This window comes from Monodelphis domestica, chromosome 1, assembly GCF_027887165.1.
Source record: "Monodelphis domestica isolate mMonDom1 chromosome 1, mMonDom1.pri, whole genome shotgun sequence".
In the NCBI taxonomy this organism is placed as follows: domain Eukaryota; kingdom Metazoa; phylum Chordata; class Mammalia; order Didelphimorphia; family Didelphidae; genus Monodelphis; species Monodelphis domestica.
Window position 1 is genome coordinate 716,826,292 of NC_077227.1, and position 20,036 is coordinate 716,846,327.

General features: G+C 51.6%; 1 protein-coding gene across 6 annotated transcripts in view; it reads right to left on the bottom strand.

The window, feature by feature from the left end:
- NDRG4 (NDRG family member 4) overlaps nucleotides 1–20,036 on the bottom strand; it is a 78,335-nt gene that overhangs the window by 12,953 nt on the left and 45,346 nt on the right. For 4 of the 6 annotated variants that reach the window (XM_056811690.1, XM_007477542.3, XM_007477544.3 and 1 more), the window contains exons 4-9: nucleotides 4,898–5,003; nucleotides 2,958–3,078; nucleotides 2,644–2,706; nucleotides 2,450–2,510; nucleotides 1,915–2,001; nucleotides 1,756–1,812 (exon numbers count right to left, since the gene is read on the bottom strand). In XM_056811690.1, coding sequence (XP_056667668.1) covers nucleotides 1,756–1,812; nucleotides 1,915–2,001; nucleotides 2,450–2,510; nucleotides 2,644–2,706; nucleotides 2,958–3,078; nucleotides 4,898–5,003 — 495 coding nt within the window. Of the gene's footprint in view, nucleotides 1–1,755; nucleotides 1,813–1,914; nucleotides 2,002–2,449; nucleotides 2,511–2,643; nucleotides 2,707–2,957; nucleotides 3,079–4,897; nucleotides 5,004–13,359; nucleotides 14,028–20,036 lie in introns of those variants that run through there. The other 2 variants (XM_007477547.3, XM_007477548.3) reach the window with 2 other exon arrangements.

A 20,036-nucleotide genomic window follows, 5' to 3' on the forward strand; every position in this document is an offset into this window, starting at 1 on the left:
CTGATAGAATTCCCCTTGTACGGACTTTGGGGCTCTTCCATTGGAAGATCTCAAAGACCTCCTCACCTCTGCCTCTACTTCCCAAGCTTCCTTCAAAGTCTTGCTGAAGTCCCACCTTCTACCAGAAGCGCCCCCTTCTTGCCCCTCTTAATCTTTTTTTAAACCTTTACCTTCCATCTTGGAATTAATACTGTGTTTTGGTTCCATGGCAGAAGAGTGCTAAGGGCTGGGCAATGGGGGTCAAGTGACATCTAGGAAGTATCTGAGGTCACATTTGAACCCAGGATCCCCCATCTCTAGGCTAGCTCTCAATCCACAGAGCCACCTAGCTGTTCCCCACTTAATCTTAGCTCGTTCCTCTGAGGTTATCTCCAATTTGGCGTGCACACATCTTCTTTGTACAAGCTTGTTCCCCATTAGACGGCGAGCTCCTCAACAGGGAGGATTCGATTGGGGGGTTTTGTCTCTTTTTTTTTCGGTGTTCTCAGCCCTGGCATATAGGAGGTACTTGGCTTCTTTGGAAGGACTTGACTCCGACCACTGGTTAGAGTTCATCATGGTAGAATGTGCCATCCCTCCTCTTGGGTGACATGGAAACTTGAGGTAAGTGTGAGGTTGGGGAGGGGAGGTGAAATTTAGCCCCAGAAAGACCCAGGGGTAGGTCCTGGGGGTCCTGACTCCCACTCTAGCAAACACGCCTGCCAGTGAATAGAGCTGGGTGACACAGCAGATACGGTGCCAGGCCTGGAATCCGGAAGACCTGAGTTTAAATCCAGCCTCATGCATTTCCTAGCAGGGAGCCTTTGGGTAAGTCCCTTAATTCCATATCTCTGTTCCCTCACAAATGGGGATGATAAGAGCACCTACCTCCCAGGGCTGTTCAGAGGATAAAACGAGCTCTTATTTGTAAAGTGCCTGGCACATAGTAGAACACGAATGAATACATGCTTATTTCAGGGCTCCTAGGTGGCTCAGTGGACCAAGAACCAGATCTGGGGATGGGAAATTCTGGGTTCAAATCTAATCTCAGATACTTAATTCCTAGCTGTGTGACCCTGGGCAACCCCCACTGCCTAGCCCTGACAACTCTTCTGCCTTAGAACCAATACGTAGTAGTAATTCTAAAATGGAAGATAAGGTTTATTAAAAAAATTAAAAGTAAATCCTTCCTCCCTTCCTTCCTTCCTTCCTTCCTTCCTTCCTCCCTCCCTTCCTTTCTTCCTTCCTTCCTTCCTCCCTTCCTCCCTTCCTTCTTTCCTTCCTTCCTTCCTTCCTTCTTTCCTTCCTTCCTTCCTTCCTTCCTTCCTTCCTTCCTTCCTTCCTTCCTTCCTTCCTTCCTTCCTCCCTTCCTCCCTTCCTTCTTTCCTTCCTTCCTTCCTTCCTTCCTTCCTTCCTTCCTTCCTTCCTTCCTTCCTTCCTTCCTTCCTTCCTTCCTTCCTTCCTTCCTTCCTCCCTCCCTCCCTTTCTTCCTTCCTCCCTCCCTCCCTTTCTTCCTTCCTTCTTTCCTTCTTTCCTTCCTTCCTTCCTTCCTTCCTTCCTTCCTTCCTTCCTTCCTCCTTCCCTTTCTTCCTTCCTTCTTTCCTTCCTCCCTCCCTTTCCTTTTAGGATGGTTGGGTGCAGAGTAGGCTTTGTTCTCAAAGGAATCCCTTTCAGATCCCCAGCTGCAGAAAGACCCTGGAGTCCCTCCTCCAAAGCCCTCTGGCCCCCTGCTCACATGTCCAAGAGGGGCCAATGGACTGAAGACCTCTCCCTTACCTGGCTGAAGAGGTGAGAAAGAACTGTGTCAGGTAAAGTGCTTGTCAAGCCTGAGAGCTAAAAGGAAGAGAGGAAGGCAGGTGTGAGTGGCCAAGGCAGGGGCAATGCCAGCCTTGTCTTCCTCCTCCTCGTCTTCCTCCGGCTCAGCATTGCTCTCACCTTGGTGGCTGCCCAGTCAATCCATCCTTTGCCGTTGGGGTCGATGTTCATGAGCACCAGGCCTTCGACAAGGTCAGGGAAGATGAGCTGCAGACCAAAAAGGGACGGTCAGGGAGGCCCCCCCATTCTCCCCAGGAAGGGGCAGCTCTGGGCTGGAGGGCTTTAGTGAATGAATCCATGTGTGTGAATCCAAGCGTATGCCCAGGCCCAGGCAGTATCTCCTGGGTGGTCTAGGCTTAGCGCTTGCCACTGCCTGCTGGTGCCTCAGTTGGCTAGGTCTCAGTTTCCCTATTTGTAAAATGGGGTTAAAGAGCTTTTTTTCTCCCCAAATACTCAGTTGTTGTGAAGCCGAGGTGAAAGATGAGCCGTGAAAAGGAGGTGTGAAGGGGGAGGTGATAATGATGACGATGGCAGGGGGAGGAGGGAGAGCCAGGACCAAAGAGGGGGGCAAAGAGCGGTTTCCTTCCCAGGCTAGGAAATCCAGGGTGTTCTGCCCCCGCCCAGCGCCCTCCTTCCCGAGGGCACAGACACTCACAGCAAACTTGGCCAGGACGTAGGCACCAGCTCCAACTCCGATTCCAATCACGTACTTGAACCTGGGGGGGATCACGAGGTGCTCAGTGCCCAGAAGAGGCGGGGGAGCTCTCCCACAGACCCCTCGGAGCCAGGGAACCCTGGGGTCTGGCTCCTTCCTCCCCCAGGGGTACTGCGTGGGACGGAGACACTCACCCAAAGTGTTGGATCACGCTGGGGAGCATGGCTGCCAGCTGCTCCATCGAGGGGAACTGATACCTGGGGAACACACGGCGAGGAGTGGGCATTGGTCAGGGCCCGGCTAGGCCGGACAGGCCCCCCCCTTTTACATCCATTGGGGGGGGGGAGGGCCTCTGGGGTCTGGCCTGCCGGGAACCTGCCCTTTACAGTGATTTTGGATCTCGACCCAACCGCTTCCAGGGGTCTGTCCAGGCCACACATGGCAGGGGGCTGACGGACCGCTGAGCCCCCATCCCACGCTTGGACGAGGCCAGGGGAGGAGTACGTACCCTTGAGGGAACTGGGACGCCCCGGCCTGCTGCCCGGGGGCATCCACGTGGCACACCACGAAATGCTTGGTGATCTCCTGCATGTCTTCGAAGTTGAAGAAGGCGTTGAAACAGAGCTTGTCTGGAGAGAGGCAAGAGGGCTGCATTTGTTAACTGCGCCAGGCTCTGGACCAAGTGCTGGGCTCGCTGCTTACCAGGACAAGCTCCTCATTTTTTTTGAAGAGGAGGAAACTGAGGTCCGAGTCAGTGGCTTGACTTCCCCAAGGCCCCACGGGCATAAGTAGAAGAGCTGGGATTTGAGCCTGGTCCTCTAAGAGTTGACTCGCCCCTGAGCATCCTCCACAAGGAGCCATTCAGCCTCCCCTTAGAGCTTCCAAGTGGAGAGGAACCCACCTTCTCCCCAGGCAGCCAACTGTACACTGGCTTTCTGGTGGGGGAAAGGGTCCTCCTCACTCCTGGTCACTCTCTTTCTCGTCCCCTCCTGGCCATGGCTTCCCTGCACTTTCCCCTTCCCTCCCCCCATGGCTCTCCCCTTCTCAAGCCTTAACCCCAGAATAATTCAGGGCAGGTCTCAACTCTTGAATGCTCTGCAAGGAAATGAACGATCATGCCCTTGGTCTAGGACTTTTAAGGTTTGCAAAGCCTTTTACGTGTTATCTTATCAATCCTCACACAATCCTGGGAGGGAGGTGCTATTAGCCTCCACTGTACAGTCCCAGGGTTTGCACTCGGATCTTTCCAGAGTCCAACGCTAGCCACTGAACCACTTCCCTGCCTCCCTGCCTCCTTTACGGATGGCAAGGAACAGGGCCCGGAAAGGTCCAAAGTTTGGGGAGGGCACCGGGTGGGAGTTGGGGAAGGGGACCAGAAGATGATGATGGAGGCAGGATCAACTCGGAGATTTGCATTAAAATATGCAGAGAGAGAGGGAAAGGACCCAGGCACCACTTTTTACACAGGTCATGGGAGAATTCTCGTTCGGGTCCAAGTCCGCACAGGTGAGGTGGGAGGTCCCTCCAGTTCTGAGATTCTGGCAGTCTTTTGATTAAAAGCCAGTGTTGTGGAGAGAAGAATGGACCTGGAGCCACCGAGAGCTCCAACTGGGTTCAAATTCTACTTACAAATTCTACTTCAAATTCTAGTCTTAATAGACAAATAAATCACTTCATCTCTCACCTCTGTTGCCTCAGCTATTAAAATGGGAATATGAGGAGGGCAGCTGTGGATAAAGTCGTAGATAAAGAGTCAAGGCTAGAGATGGGCGGTCCTGGGTTCAAATCTAGTCTCAGACACTTCCAAGTTTTGGGACCCTGGGTAAGTCACTTGACCCCCATTGCCTAGCTCTTACCACTCTTCTGCCTTGGCACCAATACTTAATATTGATTCCAAGATGGAAGGTAAGGGTTAAAAAAATGGGAATAAAAATCCCTGGAGTAGCTTTCCTCATTGGGTTGTCATGATGCTTAAATGAGATCACGGAGGAAAAGTGCTTTGCAAACCCTAAAGCACTATATAAATGTCAGATATTATTTTTAGTTTTAATTAATAAATCCTTGGGAAACAAAAGGAGCTCAATGTCCCCCAGGTATGATATATTCATGCTCAATCCACCAGTTTCCACAGAGCTGTTATGAAGGTGAAAGGGAATGTTCTGGATGTCCCTTCCTGGTTTTGTTTCTCTTTTCCACTTCCCTGGTCTGGCACTGAACAGAACTCCATCTAACTGAAGACAAGGGAGAGAACCCTGAGATCATGTGGCCTAACCTTATTTTACAGACAAGGAAACCAAGGCCCAGAAGAGATGAAGCCACACAGTCAGTCGGTGATAGGCTTGGGACTCTCCATTGGTTCTTTTGCCATGATATGATGTTGAGGAACACGGTCCTAGGACTCAAGAGGACAGACCTCAAAGTCGGGGGAAGGAGAAGGGCTTTACTTACGGTTGAGCCCCACATCATGGTAGGTGAGAATGGCAGGACGGTTTCCCTTAGGAGAGCCTCGAATCACCACGTGGAGAAGGCCATATGGCGTGTCTATGTCATGTTCCTAGAAAATGAGTTAACAATTACAATTCAGTCCAGCATCAGCCCAAATGACTACTCTCAATACTATTCCTTAAGTCTTTTTTTTTTAAGCCCTCACCTTCCATCTTAGAATCAATATTGTGTATTGGTTCCAAGGCAGAAGATTGTTAAGGGCTAGGCAATGGGGGTCAAGTGACTGACCCAGGGTCACAAAGCTTGGAAGTCTGAGGTCACATTTGAACCCAGGACCTCCCATTTTCAGGCCTGGCTTTCCACCCACTGAGTCACCTAGTTGTCCCTACCTCCTTAAGTTTTTATATTTTTTTCTAAACCTAACTTCTCCTTTTTATTTTATTTTTTATTTGAAAATTTTTATTTAATTAATTTAGAATATTTTTCCATGGTTACAAGACTCATGTTCTTTCCCTCCCCTCCCACCCTCCAGTAGCTGTCGCACAATTCCACTGGGTTTTACATGTGTCATTGATCAGGATCTATTTCCATATTATTGATATTTGCACTAGCGTCTACATCCCCAGTCATATCCCCATCGACCCATGTGATCAGGCAGTTTAAATCTAACTTGTTAAATTAGGTTTACAATAAGTGATTATTAACCAAAACTTCCCCAATTTATGTATTGAGATATATTTCTATATGTACATGTTTAATGTATTGTTTGTATATGTATTGAGAAACCTTTCTATTTTAAAAGGAGCATTTTAAGTTTAAAGGGATAGTAACAATGTCCTGGGCACTCCTGATCTGTGTTTTTCTTGTAGATTTTGTTGCGTTTCCAATTTTTTACTTTGGCTTCCATTCTCTTTTCACCTTATCGATTCATCCAAAGGCACATTTTCTTTTGCGTTCATCCCCTTTGTCTCTTCCGATGACATAAGAGGGTTCGATTTTAGAGCCAGAAAAAGGAACCTGTCAAAGAGGTCCCTTGAGCCAACCTCCTTGTTTTACAGGTGAAAAGACTGAGACCCAAATGGACAAGGGGAGCAAATTACTGCTGGTTCACAGTTAGAACTCAAAGGTTTATCTGTCTTTGTAGTTTTGGTGCTTATATGGGGCCCGGCACTTAGTAGGTGCTTAATAAATGCTTGTTGAGTTGAAGGCTGACCTCAAATCTAGTGTAGCTTTCGCCGAATCACATTACTTCTAGGTTCACCCCATTAAGTTTCTATACCACAGTCTGTCTGGCTAATGACCAATTACTAGACACATGGGTTGGTTCCAGTTCCAAGAATGCTGTGTACACACACACACACACACACACACACACACACACACACACACACACACAGATTTGCTATTGTTGCTCTCAACAATATTCTTAGGGTTCCATCCTAGTGGTGGGATCACTGGGTCAAAGGCTCTGAATGGCTTCATAACTCTTCCTGCATGGCGCCATATTGCTTCCATGAAGATGGCACCGAAGCTTTAGAATTTTAAACTGAATGTATCAGTTCAATGGGCACATGGTGGTATTCCATCTCAGTTGTTCATTTATAGTTCTCTGATGGTCAGCATTTTGAACATTTCTCCCCACCCCATGTAGTTACTGATGCTTTGTGCTGCTTTTTTAAAGAAATGCCTATTGACAACCTTTGACTACTTATCTGCTGGGAAATGGATTTTACCAATTCCTTATAGTCATAGAGTTCAAAATTTCATAAAAAAAAAAATTGTGGCAAATGGTATTCCCCCCCCCCCCCATCCCTTTCTTTTTAGGTTGGATGCATTATTTTTTGTTGCATGAAAACTTTGAGGCAGCCAGGTGTCCTGATAGAGCGTTGGGCTTGGAGACAAGACTTGAGTTCAAATCTAGCCTTAGACACTTACTTGCTGTATGGCCCTAGGCCAGTCTCATCACCTCTGTTTACATCAGTTTCCTCAACAGGAAAAAGGGGTTAATAATTGTACTTACAACAGTGTCTGGCACAGAGGTGCTATATGAATATCCCCTTCCCCATTAAAAAAAATCAAACCCATCTATTTTACTCATATAGATATGTCTATAATCGGTCAACAAAATCTATAATTACCCATAATTCATTGCCTCAACTACAGGTATAAGGGTGGTCTTTACTAGGTAGAAAGAGGAAAATGATTCCATTCCAAAGCCCAGCTTGCCCCGCTAGCTGTGAATCGGAGTGCCAAGCAAGGTTTTTCGTTTTCAATCCAAATCCTGTTGGAGCAGCCGCCTTTGGGGACCCAGAAGGCAAATGAGCCATAAACTCAGGGAAAGCAGCCAGCCCAGGACTGTTCCGTGATGAGCAAAGTGCAAGGAAAATAGAAATCACATTTGGAGGGAAAAGATTTCCCACCTCCGCTATTAACGCCCTAATGGATTGTGTCATTTCTTCCTCCTCTCTGTTCCTTCGCCAGGCATGGCTTGGGGACTCTTCCTTCATCTTTATTGTTTTCTCAATTCTCACTGCTGGGGCAGCTAGCCTGGAATCGGGAAGACCTGGGTTCAAATTTGCCCTAAGATACTTCCCAGCTGTGTGATCCTGGGCAAGTCACTTAACCTCGATAGCCTAACCCTTACTGCTCTTCTGTCTTAGAACTGATCCTAAGAAGGGTTTAAAAACAAAAACTCACTACCAGTCTCATCGCCCACCTACTTCATTTTTGCCCCCATCTCCGGCACTCTGATCCATCCCCCTCAGAGATGTCTGGGGATCATCATCAAGTTTTCCTTAGATGGAACTACTCTCCTGCTCAAAAATCTTCATTGTCTTTTAATTGCCTACTTTAAAAAAAAAAAGCCCAAACTATTTGGAGTTCTTAACCTGGAGGCTGTGAATCTGGTTTAAAAAGATTTTTTAGAAGGATTTCAATAGTCGGGTTTCTTTTATAACTCCGCACAGGAGGCTGAGAAGGGATCCCTCCGCTTCGCTAGAGTCCAGGACCCAAACCAGGGGAAGCCCCGGCGCCTATCATCCGCCAGCCATCCTCTCTGCCATTCTCCCCCGCCCCCTTATAACTACCCCCACCTTGTCCTATGCCGGGTGGGCTCCGTACTGTTCCCGGAATGTACCTCCTGCCCTCAGGCATCCTTCTTCCCTTCCATCTTAGACTCTACGGGGCATCTTGGTTCCACGGCAGAAGAGCACTAAGGGTCCCACCGCTTCCCATGCATTCTCTGAGGGTCAGTTCCAAAAGCCACCTCCTCGAGGAAGGCTTCCTTTATCCTCCCCAGCCAGTCAGTCAATAAATTAAGCGCCTACTGTGTGCCGGGCACTGTGCTAGGCTCCGGGGATATAGAAATTACGGCAAGAGACAAGTCTCTGCCCTCGAGGAGCTCCCAGTCTGATGGGGGAGATAACGGGCAAACAGGAAAAAGGGGACGTGACGAACGCCTAAGGACATGCGAGCAAGAGACAGGGCGAAGGACGTCGACTTGGGTCCACAGATCTATACCGGAGGGCAGCCGGCAGGGAGGCTGGGGGAGGGGAGGGGCGGGTCGCAGCATTGACGTCAGCGAGGACGCGTCACGCTGCAGCTGCGGCAGAAGGGTACCCGGGTGGGGCGGAGAACAGGTCCGAGCGATACCCCGAAGGAACCTTCCCCCAGGCGTCGATGTCACACCCGCAGACAAAGAGAAGCCCGCGGAGGGCTCAGGCCCCGCCTCTGCGCACCACCATCGCCCGTCGCGTCACCGCCTCCTTCATCCTCCGCCCCTCATCCCAGGCAGGACGGGTAGCGCCGCAGGGGACTAGAACCCGGGTCATCTGACTCCAAACCCAGAGGAAGATGCTGGGGCTGAAACTGCGATCTCGAGCCTGAGCCTAGTAGGCGGCGGCCAGGGCGAAGTGTCCCTGGCTGGTCCTCTGCCCCAGCAGGCTTTTCTTGCTCACAAACCAAGGCTGTTCTAAGATGCTACTTCCGGGAAGAGCAGCAGCTAGGTGACTCAGTGGATTGAAAGCCAGGGGTAGAGATGGGGGGTTCTCGGTTAAATTGGACGCTTCCTAGCTGTGTGACCCTGGGCAAGTCCCTTAACTCACATTGCCTAACCCTTATCACTCTGCCTTGGAACCGATACACAATATTGATTCTGAGAGAGAAAGTAAGGGACAAAACAAAGACACTTGGGGTCCCAGCTTTTGATGGAACAAAGCATGCTGGGAACACACCAAAGGCTCTCAGGAAATAGGAAGGAAGGAACTAGGGGCGCTTAAGAGGAAGCTTCATGTTTCCTTCCCCAAACACTATGCAAACAGGGCACAAATATCCCTGTGTGGGGCTCAGTGATAAGATCAGCCAGTTGGATCTGGAGAAGAATATTCGAGGTCATTCAGCCCCAGCCCATCGCTGTACAGATGGGGAAACCCAGGCTCAGAAAGGGCAGGTGACTTGCCCAAGGTCACGCTGCCATGAGCTGTAGCAGAACTAGAACTTGAATTCAGACCCTCTGAATTCCTGTCCCGAGCACCAGGCATTTGGGGAAGGATCTGAGGAGCTCCAATTTGTAAAGTGTTTTGCAAACCTCTGGATAAATGCTAGCTATCATCACATAGGAGAGGAATCCCTGGCTGGGGTAATCAGGTCCTCAGACCCCATCCCTTCTCCTTTGTCCTGGTTCCCTCAAATAGCTGCTGCTCTCACCCCTCCTCCCCAGACTTTCCCCCCTGCCTCTGGCCTCCAGGTCCCCTGAGCCTTCTCCTCCTCCCCGGCTCTGGAAGGAATCAGGGACAGAGCTGGGGAAGGGGAAGCCGGCTCTCCCATCTGCAATGTGCTCCTTGGGGACAGCTGATGATGTAGATGAGAGCACTGAGCTTAGAGTCCAGGAGATCGGAGTTCAAATTTGGCTTTAGACTTTTACTAGCTGTGAGTCTCTGGGTAAGTCACTTAACTACTGTCTGCCTCAGTTTCCTCAACTACAAAATGGGAATCAGTGACATTACCTACCTTTCAGGGTTGTGATGAGATAACTAAAAGGGCTTAGCCCAGGGCTTGGCACAAAGTAGGTACTAAATAAATGCTTCTTCCCTCCCCTCCCCTTCTAGAGGAGACCCCCCTTCACTAAGCCCAAACCCATTACCCCCCTCCATGGCAGCTCCTCCTTTTCCTGGCAGCTATGCCAAGGACACCAGTTAATGGACTCGTCCTCCCTTCCTTCCCTCTGTCCTGACGATGACTTATGGGACTTATCACAGACACAAAAAGCAGCCAGATCGACATGAGCTCAAGGCCACGAGACGCCCTGGACTGCCACCTCAAGGGCGTAGCGCCTCGTATGGAAGGTCAAATTGCCATGATGATAATGTGAGGTTTAGGAATTGCTGGGACCCAGGATTCCTGGGCTCTGCCCTCCGCTCCAGGACTGAGACCTAGGGTGATTTCTGGCAAGCCCATGCTACTCCCCAACCCCTGTCTAGCTCCACTTTCCCAGTCTGAAGAATGGGCCATAAACCTCCTATCTGCCCACGCAAACGCACTCCAAAGGGGCAGACAGGTTCCTAGGAGAGGTGCCTTCTTCCTCCCCCCTCTCCATCACTGCTCCGGGCTGAGACCTCACTGTTGCTTTCAAGGGAAGCCCACGGCAGCCTGCCCTGACCAGGGGAATCGGGTCCTAGGGGATGATGGGATTCAGGGCTGGAAAGGCTGACCTCTCTGGTGATAGCTCAACAGATGACCAAACTGTGGTTGGCTGGTCCAACCAAGTCCCCCAGGTCATTGTGGTGCAGAGCTAGCTTCACAACTGACGTCCTCCGATTCCCAGAAAGCATTTTGCAGACCATAAAACACTAGACAACTGTTCGTTATTAGCTTTCCCTGCAACCAAATCATCTCTCTTGATACCGACTGGTTCTTCAATGCTAACCTAGTCCCCCAGGCATCCTGTCTAGACTGCCTCCAAGGAGTTGCCTTGGTTTGGAACACAACCAACCTTGGCTGGGGCAGGTAAGTCAGCAAGAACCATTTGGGCAGTGGGGAGGCAGAGGAGCATGCATCTGACCCTTCCCTCTGGAGCTACAAGAAGCTCCTGCCCAACTCAGTGACCTTGACTGGCTGTGCTCTGGCCTCTCGGTCAAGCCCTTCTTGCCTCCTCTTCCTTTCCCAGGACAGCGGAGCAGGATGGGGTCACAGCCCTCTCTCCGGCTGACTTAGAGCAGCAGGACTGAACCTCAGGGTCAAAAGGTCCATCAGAGGTCATATGCTCCATCCCCGGCATGCTGTCCTTGAGAGCTCAGGGCATTAGACATGGACCTCTGGCCTTTCACACACTCTGGGCCCCCCATCCAGGCTTGCCAAGCCCCAGCCCCAGAGGGATCAGAGGCAGAAGTCACCATCTCATCCCTAGTGACTCAGAGAAAATAGAGGCTGGGCTCCCCCAGCCTCCCCTCTTCCACCTTTGGGTTAGAGCGTGTCCCTGAATTTGGATGGAAAAAATGCATCCTTATTCCTTGGCAATCCTGTGGATTTTACTTTGTGCCACTAAAGATGTGCTTCTGAGAAGGGGTCCCCAGGCTTCACCCACCTATGACACAAACAAGGTTGAGAGCCCTTGGGCAAGAGCAGGAAAGAGTGATGGACTAGAAACAGGCAGCCTGGGAAGCCCTAGATTTGGAAACCCGAGTTCAGATCTGACCCCAGGAAAATCACTTGTTATTTAGAAAGCCAAGACTGTGATCTGGGTCCAGCCCCTCCGTGCCCACTGGACTGAGGATTCTATAATACTTCCACTGTCCATTCAGATCCCAGGATCTCAGAGTTGGAAGGGGGCACCACGGCCATTCGGTGTAGCCAACCTGCCCCCGAGAACTCCCTCAATGCCATTCCCGACAAGTGGTCAGTAGCCTCTCCTTGAAAGCCTCCACTTAGCCCCTGGACTCCTGCCTGGCACTCGGGGGCAGAGCCATCTCCCTCGGCATCTGTCGGATGCAAACAATCCCACCTCTGCTCCAGCAGCTGCCCACATTGGCTCTGGCCGATGGCCTGTTCCCATTGGCTCCTGGTGATGTCAGAGCCCTGCCTAGAGTCCCCAGAGACTGCCTGTCCTCCTCCAGGAGGGCAAATGATTCTGTTGTGTTCAGTTAGGCACTGCAGCTATGGTGGGCGTGACATCTTCTCCCCAGGGTTCTTGGGCAGCCCCTAGAGTCTGGGGAAGAGGGGGGGCAGCCGAACACTCCCCTTGCCTTCCTGCCTGGCTTCAGCTCTCTTCTCATCTCCGCGGGCTCTTGACCTTGAGATGTACCCCATTTTCCTAGCTCAGGCCACCTGCCTCTCCCCAGGCTTTGAGCATCCTCAAGGGCTGAGGAGGAGGTGGCTAATTCAGCCTGGCCAGAGGGGTCCGAGGGGAGGTCAGAGCCATTCCCATGAATAATTCAAGGCCAACCTGCCCTGCTGCAGAGCTGGAGGGAGCAGGGGGGTGGGTAGCGCCTGGGGCAGGCACCCTCCTCTGTCTCCCCATCCCATGTCTCCCCTACAGTCTGTGACACAGAGGTGAAGCCTGGGGGAGAGGGAAGGGGGTGCAAATGTCCCCTCCCCCAAGGGTAGCCCCTCCTAACAAACACTCTCCCACCCCACAGTGTAGTTCCAGCCTTTCCACCCAGGAGAAGCTCTTCAGGGCTGAAGGGGGTCCATGTCCTTTTCTGTCCTTGACCCGGGATGCTTAATGGCTAAAGGGAACCGTGCCCCTCCCTGCCTTCAGCAGACCTCTCTCTAAAGGGGCCCCTGCTGTGCCCCCTCCAGCTGTCCCTCCCGCTGGCCCTCTGGTCCCAAGACCCCAAGTCCCCAAGTCCTTGCTCCTGGCCAGGCACATGCGTACACATGCAGACACCCCAGAAAGCTGTTTTCCGTAGGGCCTTTGCAATGTGCCAGTCATCTATCTTGGGATGCCAAGAGGCCAGTGGGCAGGCCAGTGCACCATGCCCTCTGGCCTCACCGCCAGACAATGCGGGTGGGGGGAAGGGGGGGCGCAGGCAGACTTGCACGGGGTGGGGAGGGAGATGCGCATTTTCCTCATTTTCCACCCCGCCCCCTCTAGGACTGTTGGGCTCCCCCCTCACTGCAGTATCTGCAGTGCCTTCTTGAGGGCGTTGGGAGGGAGCCCTGGAGGGCAGAGGAACATGGGAAGAATTCATGGGAAGAGAACAGCTACACACACACACACACACACACACACACACACAGAGGTTCTCTCCCGAGATTTTTGCCTTCTCCCGGTGTGGGTGCAGCCAAGCAGCCTTCCTTCCCCCCTTCCAGCCCCCCCGTGCCACGGTTGCCTGGCACGTCTGTGGCTGAGCCCGCTGGGCTGCCTGGGCAGTGTCAGGGAGCCTACTCAACGCCCGGGGCCGCCTGCGTCAGCCCGCTGCCGCCCCCTCCCCGCGTCGCTCCAGGCGGCCGGACTGCCCCGTACCTACCCCGTCCCAACACTCGGGCATCTTGCGGTCTGTGCTGGGGCCGGCCCCTGGAGAGGAGCCCGGGCAGAGGCGATGCTAAGTGCCTGAGTCACTCGTGGCCCCAGCAGGAGTGCCCAGCTTGGACGGCAGTGGGACTGGCAGCTCCGCAAAGGCTCGTCCTCTGCGTTTGATTTATACTCCGGCTCCAGCCCCCCAGTCGGCCCCTCCCCGGCTCTGGCTGGCAAGGGGGCGGGGGGATGCAGTCACTCTCGGATACGGAGGCTCAGAGCTCCCTGATTGGCTGGGGCGGGAATTATTCGCACTCCCATTGGCTCAAGCCTGGTCTTTTTTTTCCTCCTTTCGTAAAAAAAAATAAATCATCCCGGTGATGTTTTCTTCTCCTCCATCTTTCTTCCTCCCACAACACACATGAACCAGCTCAGCCAGAGCCGGGGCCCAGACGCACATGGAAACGCATGTGCCGTCCCCTCTCCTCGCACCAGAAGCGTAGTGAACAAATATACAGCACACACACAAAGCGGGGGCCCTACGTGGCCAGACGAGCAAGGAGCTCTGCGTGCTCCAGTGGTCCTCTGGGTGCCTTGGCTGCCTGCCCAGCCGTGCTCCCAGCGGCCCTTGGCACGCAAAGTCCATTTGGACCAAGGCTCAAAGCAGCCTCAGAGCGCCGCCTCCCGAGACCTTGGAACATTCTGGAAGCCCAGTGATAGGCATCAGTGCCGCAGAGGGAGGCAGAGAAGATCCATCCCTAAATCCCTCCATTCCTAGCGCTTTCCCCCACGTAAATGGAACCAGTGTTGACATGCCAATTTAATGTAAACAAATGGACGTGCTTACTAAGGACGTGCGGGATACCAAGACGAGACAAGGAGAGAGAAGATCCGTGCTTCAGTGACTAGGAACCAAATCATGGGAGAGGTTCAAAAAGAGAAAAGATCAAGGAGGGCTTCCTGGAAAAGGGGGCCTGGAAAGAGAGGCAGGATTTCAGGGAGTCAGAAGCCTTGTCCTGGAGTGAGCCGGGGACCAACAAAAAGGTCTCTTCTCATCCATTTCTCATTGGGCTTCCATTGGAATGGGGGCAGAATTGGGAGTTTTCCTGAATCTGCCAGAAATTGGCCCAGAGGTAAGGGAAAAGAATCACTTTCTCATGTTCTGGGAACATGCTGGGAACAGCTTGTTAGGCTGCAGCTGAGGCTCTGGGATCTCCGGATAACCTCCTCCCCAACTCTGGGTCTCAGCCTCCCTGATTATTCCAATTAAAGGGCCTCTAAGTTCCAAGAGAACAGGGATGTGGGCACCTGCGAGAGCTGGGAAAACCTATCTCTGTCCTCGTTCCAGCACAAAGGGGTGAAGGAGGTCCAGGTCCAAGAAGAGTCTAGAAATTCCAGGAATGGGGCAGGAGGGCCAAACACTGCTGCCCCTTCTTCCTGGACCTTGACCTTCGGTCCTAGCAACAGACTTAGGCAAATGTGGATAAGTGACTCGCCCAGGGTCACCCAGCTAGCATATGTCTGGGACCAGATATGAGCCCAGGTCCCCCCGAATCTATCCACTGTGTCACCCAGCTGCCTTGCTTGCAAGATCATGAAGAGGAAGCCTAGAACCTGAGGGAGGAACTTACAACTAGAACAGGGTCACCTGCTTTCCCCTAGAACACGGTCACTCCCTGAAGGCTCAAGGGAGGGAGGAGGTTTCTAGCTGGGGGTTAAGAAGGCAAGTCAAGGAAGGCTTCCTGGAAAAGGGGGCTCCATCCCCAGTCACTTAGTACCTGTGTGACTCAGTTTCTTCATCTGTAAAATGAAAGGGTTGGACTCAGACTGAGGTTTCCTTCCAGCTCTTGGCTGCTCCTGGGAGCCACCAATTTTCCAGGTTCCTGGGTAGGCAGCATTCTCTTTTGAGTCTCCTTGCAATGTGGCTTGGGTCCCTGGGTTCCCAGGGCCTTTCTTGTCCTATGGGAAGGTCAAACATCCAGGTGCTCCATCTGAGGTCCAACGCTTAGAAGCAGGAAGAGCTCTTCTCTGCGGGGCTCCATTTCCTTTCTTGTTCCATTTACACTGTGGCTCCCTTGTGTGCAGTTATTAGCATCCATGAGGAGCTCTTTAGAGGGCAGAGCCTATCCTTTGCCCTTTCTTCAAAACTCCAGCCTGTCACACAGTGCCTGGCATACAGGAAGCACTTAATAATGGCTGACTCATAAAATAAGGGGGTTGGATTAGATCAGAGGTTCTTTTCCTGGGGGCTATGCATTTATTATTTTAAATTCCTACCTCCTGTCTTAAGAGTCGACACTAAGTATAGGTTCCAAAGCAGAAGAGCTACAGGAATGGCTAGACAATGGGGGTTAAGTGACTTGCCCAGGGTCACATAGTGAGGAAGTATCTGAGGTTAGATTTGAACTCGGGACCTCCCAAATTCAGGCTTGGCTCTCATTCTACTGAGCCCCCAAGCTGCCCCTCTATGAATTTTTTAAAAACTCTTACTTTCCATCTTAGAATACTATAGATTGGTTCCAAGGCAGAAGAGCAGTAAAGGCTAGGCACTGGGAAGGGTGGAGAGGGAGGAGTTAAGTGACTTGTCCAGGGATAGAGACACCCAGCTAGGAAGTATCTGAGGTCAAATTTGAACCCAGGACCTCCTGTCTCTAGGTCTGGCTCTCAGTCCACTGAGCCACCCAGTTGCCCATCCATGAACTTATTTTTAAAATATCTGAATAACGTATTTCATTATTTGAGTTGGTTTCCTTTGTACTCCCAGAGGTTGGACTTCATGCATTTAAAAACTTAATTCTGAGCGGGATCCCGAGGGCTTCGCCAGGCAAAGGGGTCCGCGATCCAATGGAGGTTCAGGACTGCTGGCCCAGAGGACATCTAAGGCTCTTTCCACCTTTCTTTGCTTTGGTGACAGGGTGGTGGAGTCCATCTCTGGTTCCGGTCCTTGCTCTTCTTTCTCTTCTATCAAGGGACCCTGGGGTGGGGTGCAGAGGAGCCCTGGTTCAAGAGCATCAGACACGATTCCTTGAGAGTACAGCCAGGGGCCAACCAGATCTGGGGTCTGTACATGTGCCAGAGAGGGAGGAGGACTGGGGAGGGTTCGAGGGGCAAGCCCTCGCCTCTGTCTGCTCTCTGGGGAGGCTCCACCCTGCCATCCGCCTGACTGCTCTGTAGCACTGCTTACCTGCTTCTCGGCTGCCCTTGCTCATCTCGCTCTGCAGACAAGCACTCCCAGAGCCATCCACTGCGTGTGAGCGTCTGCCAATGCCCGGATGGCTCCCCAGGCAGGGAATGCAGATCTCCCAGCTGCCAGCCCATCATCTAAAGGAGTCGGGGACTCCATGGTCACCCCCATTCTGGATGGAGGGATGCAAAGCAGGGGCAGATCAAGGGTGGCCCAGGCTGTGTGCTTGATTTTTTGGGGAATCCAGACTCTTTCCTGTCTTCTGCTTTTCCACAGAGCTCAGAAGGGTGTACATAGCCCTGTGCCAGTGGAAGGAAGGGCTGGGGGGTAGGGGGGAAGCCCCCTCCCAGGACTACTTTCTCACCCGTCTTCTCACCCTGCTCCCTCCCACCCGAAGCCTAAAGGGATCAGGGAACCACCTCCTATATTGGGGCTTCTCCAAAGTTCACCCATGCCCTCCAACCTAGATCTAAGGCTGTTCTTATGTCTGCCTGCAGAATTACTACTAGATGATGAATAAGGACATAAATGATCCCCAGGCAGGGATGCAGGATGGGAAGACACTGAAGCCTCCCAAAGTCAGGAGACACCCATGCGTGGCCCCAGACAAGTCACTTTTCCAGTACGGACCTCAGTTTGCCCACTTGTGAAATGGGCACTCTACAACTAACTAAGCCTCCTCACAGGGAGGTCTTGGAAACTAGATCTCTTGCTCTTTAGAACCTGCTGTCAGGGAATAATCTCACCTGAATTCTAGGTGCAAAATATCCCCGAGGCTCATTCAGGGCAATCACAGGGAAAACGCAGAATGGAGCAAATGTTTAGAACCAGTACTGTCCACATGCCAAGTGGTGCATGATTGTGACAACTGGGACTAAGGATCATGGCAGTGATCCCCTTCTGGCAGAGGAAGAAAGGGAGCTAGAGTTTCTTAAGCACCTACTGTGTGCCAGGAACTGCATCAATATCGTCTCTTTGGGTCTTCACAATGACCCTATAAGGCATTTGCTGTTATCATCTCTATTTTTGTGGCTGTCATTTGACTGTTTTTCAGTCATGTCTATCTTCTTGACCCCACTTGGGATTTTCTTGGCAAAGATACTAGAGTGGTTGGCCATTAACCTCTCCAGCTCCTTTTACAGATGAAGAAATGGAGGCAAGAAGGGTAAAGAGACTTACCCAGGGTGACACAGGTAGGAAGTATCTGAGGCTGGATTTGAACTCACAAAGATGAATCTTTTTTACTTCAGGCCTAATGATCCACTATACCACCTATTTTACAGTTCAGGAAACTGAGACAGAGATGAAGGGACTTGCCCAAGGCAACACAGCTAGGAAGAGTGTGAGACAGGATTCAAACTCAGGTCTTCCTGCCTCTGAGTCCAGCATCCTGCCCACTGTGCCACCTAGTTCTGCCCAGAGAGGGCAGGATACTTTATATTCATTACTTTGTTTAATCCTGACAAGAGTCCTATGAAGAGGCCACATAGCACAGATGCTTCCAGCCACCATTTTAGAGATGGGGAAATTAAGAAGATGCCCCAAGATGACAAAGCTCCTCTGGGGGCAGAGTAAGGTTTTGAATTTAGGTCCTCTGCCTCCAAGAGTTCAGGCTCTTTCTGAAAACATTAGAGATGGGGATTGGGGGGGGGGATGGAAAAAGACTTTCTACAGATGAGAAACTTCCAGTTTCTGAGTCTGAAAGGAAACCAGGAAAACTAGAGGTATAAATGAGGCTGGAGGGCAGAGCACGGCAGGCATGGGATACAGCCAGTACAAGAGCCCAGAGGTGGGAGATGGGGGTGTTGGGTTTGAGCTAGAGAAAATAGGTTAGGGGAGCTGGATTATAAAGTATATGAAGAGAAAGAAAAGGTTGGAAGCCTATGAATTCTTTCTGGTTCTTTCTGGTATTATTTCTGGTGATTCTGGGGTACGTGTGTGTGGGGTGTTGTGTCTGGGTACAAAGACATACATGGCTTCCCCCAATGGAAAAAAAACAAAATGACAAATGGTCGGTCTGTCTTAGATTGTTAGGTGGCAAACTTCTTGAAGTGGGGAAGGGTCCTTAACTTTTTTAAGACAAAAAGCAACTTCTAATTTCCCAGACTTGAAACCTTATATTCAGAGTTCAAGATGCTGCCTGGGGGAAGACCTTCTTCCTGGAGATGAGGGAGGTGAAGTGCCATCCATCCTCCCCCTCGTTCCCAGCCAGGTCTGCCTTTTCTGAAAAATCTCCTTTGCTGTCTTATGTGGCTGAAGCTCTAGGTCATCTCTGAACCATCCTTGTGATGTGGGTCAGAAAAACACTGGCCCCGAAAGCAAGGGTCCTGGGTTCCCATTTTGGCTCAGACCTCCTCTGGCTGGATGAGAGAAAAGAATTCTTGACATCTGGGTCCCCCAGGAGACTCCAGTCTACTGGACCTCTCTACAGAAAGCAGGGGTTGTCCACAGTGGGAAGGACCAATGGGAAGGACAGGGCTCTTGCTTTTGAGTTGCCCGTGTTATCTGGGAGCACCTCTGTGACTCTGGGTCTCTCCAATGGCAGAAAGAGCCCATGATTGCCATGCCTTTACTAGGAGAGACAAAGGGGGCCTGAGTTACCAGGAGATCCAGCTCTCCCCCTTCTGTACCCCTGAGGTTCTGGCCACCCCTACACTCTGCTTTGGTTTCCCCTTTTCTGAAATGGACCGCAGTCATGAACCAATGGTGCCCAAATGCTCACGAGGCAGAAGGGGTTAATCGCCGAGTCCTTATTTTCTACCTTGAGCCAGAAGTCAGTGCAAAGCACAGGCTGCATATGACCTGAGTCGGAGATGCAGAGAAAGACAGGAAAGCAGCCCACTGCCTGGCTTGACGTCACAAGGTGGAGCTGAGGGAGGGATCCCGGGATGCCACCATGTCACGCTGACAGGGTTCACCTTGCCATAAAGTCCACCATTGGCTGGTCCCTCTGGCTGCAGGATCGACTGTCCCTGACAGTTGTCTGGGTCAAAGCTGTGTCCTTGTGCTTGTCCCAGGGCCATCCGATAGGGCTGCTGACTCATCCCTTCCTCTCATGCTCTCTCCCTGGCCAGGGGCCTTGGATCCCAGATATTGGAACAGGCGGAGGAGAGGAGACCTTTGGGCCATGTCATCTCTCCTTCCGGAGGGTTGGGAGTCCATGGTTTTCGCAGATCAGGTGGCACGGCCTCTTGACTTTCATGGTTCTGGGAGCAGAAATCCAACTCTCATTTTAATCTCTACTCTTTTTTAGAAACTGCTTTTGGGGTGCTTCTGCCTCAGAGCTGGGAAAAAAAAAAACCAGCCCTCATCTCAAAAGGCAAAGAATTGCCTTGGATTCTGCTACTTCGACAAGTGCTGAAACCCTCCAGGCCTCAGTTTTCCCATCTGAAAAGTTGGGGCTGTAGACTAGACAACCTCTAAGGCTCCTTCCACCTCAGGAACCCTGACCTGCTTTTCACACAGGAGATCCGGCTTACTGTTGGAAGGAGTGTCTCCACATTCCC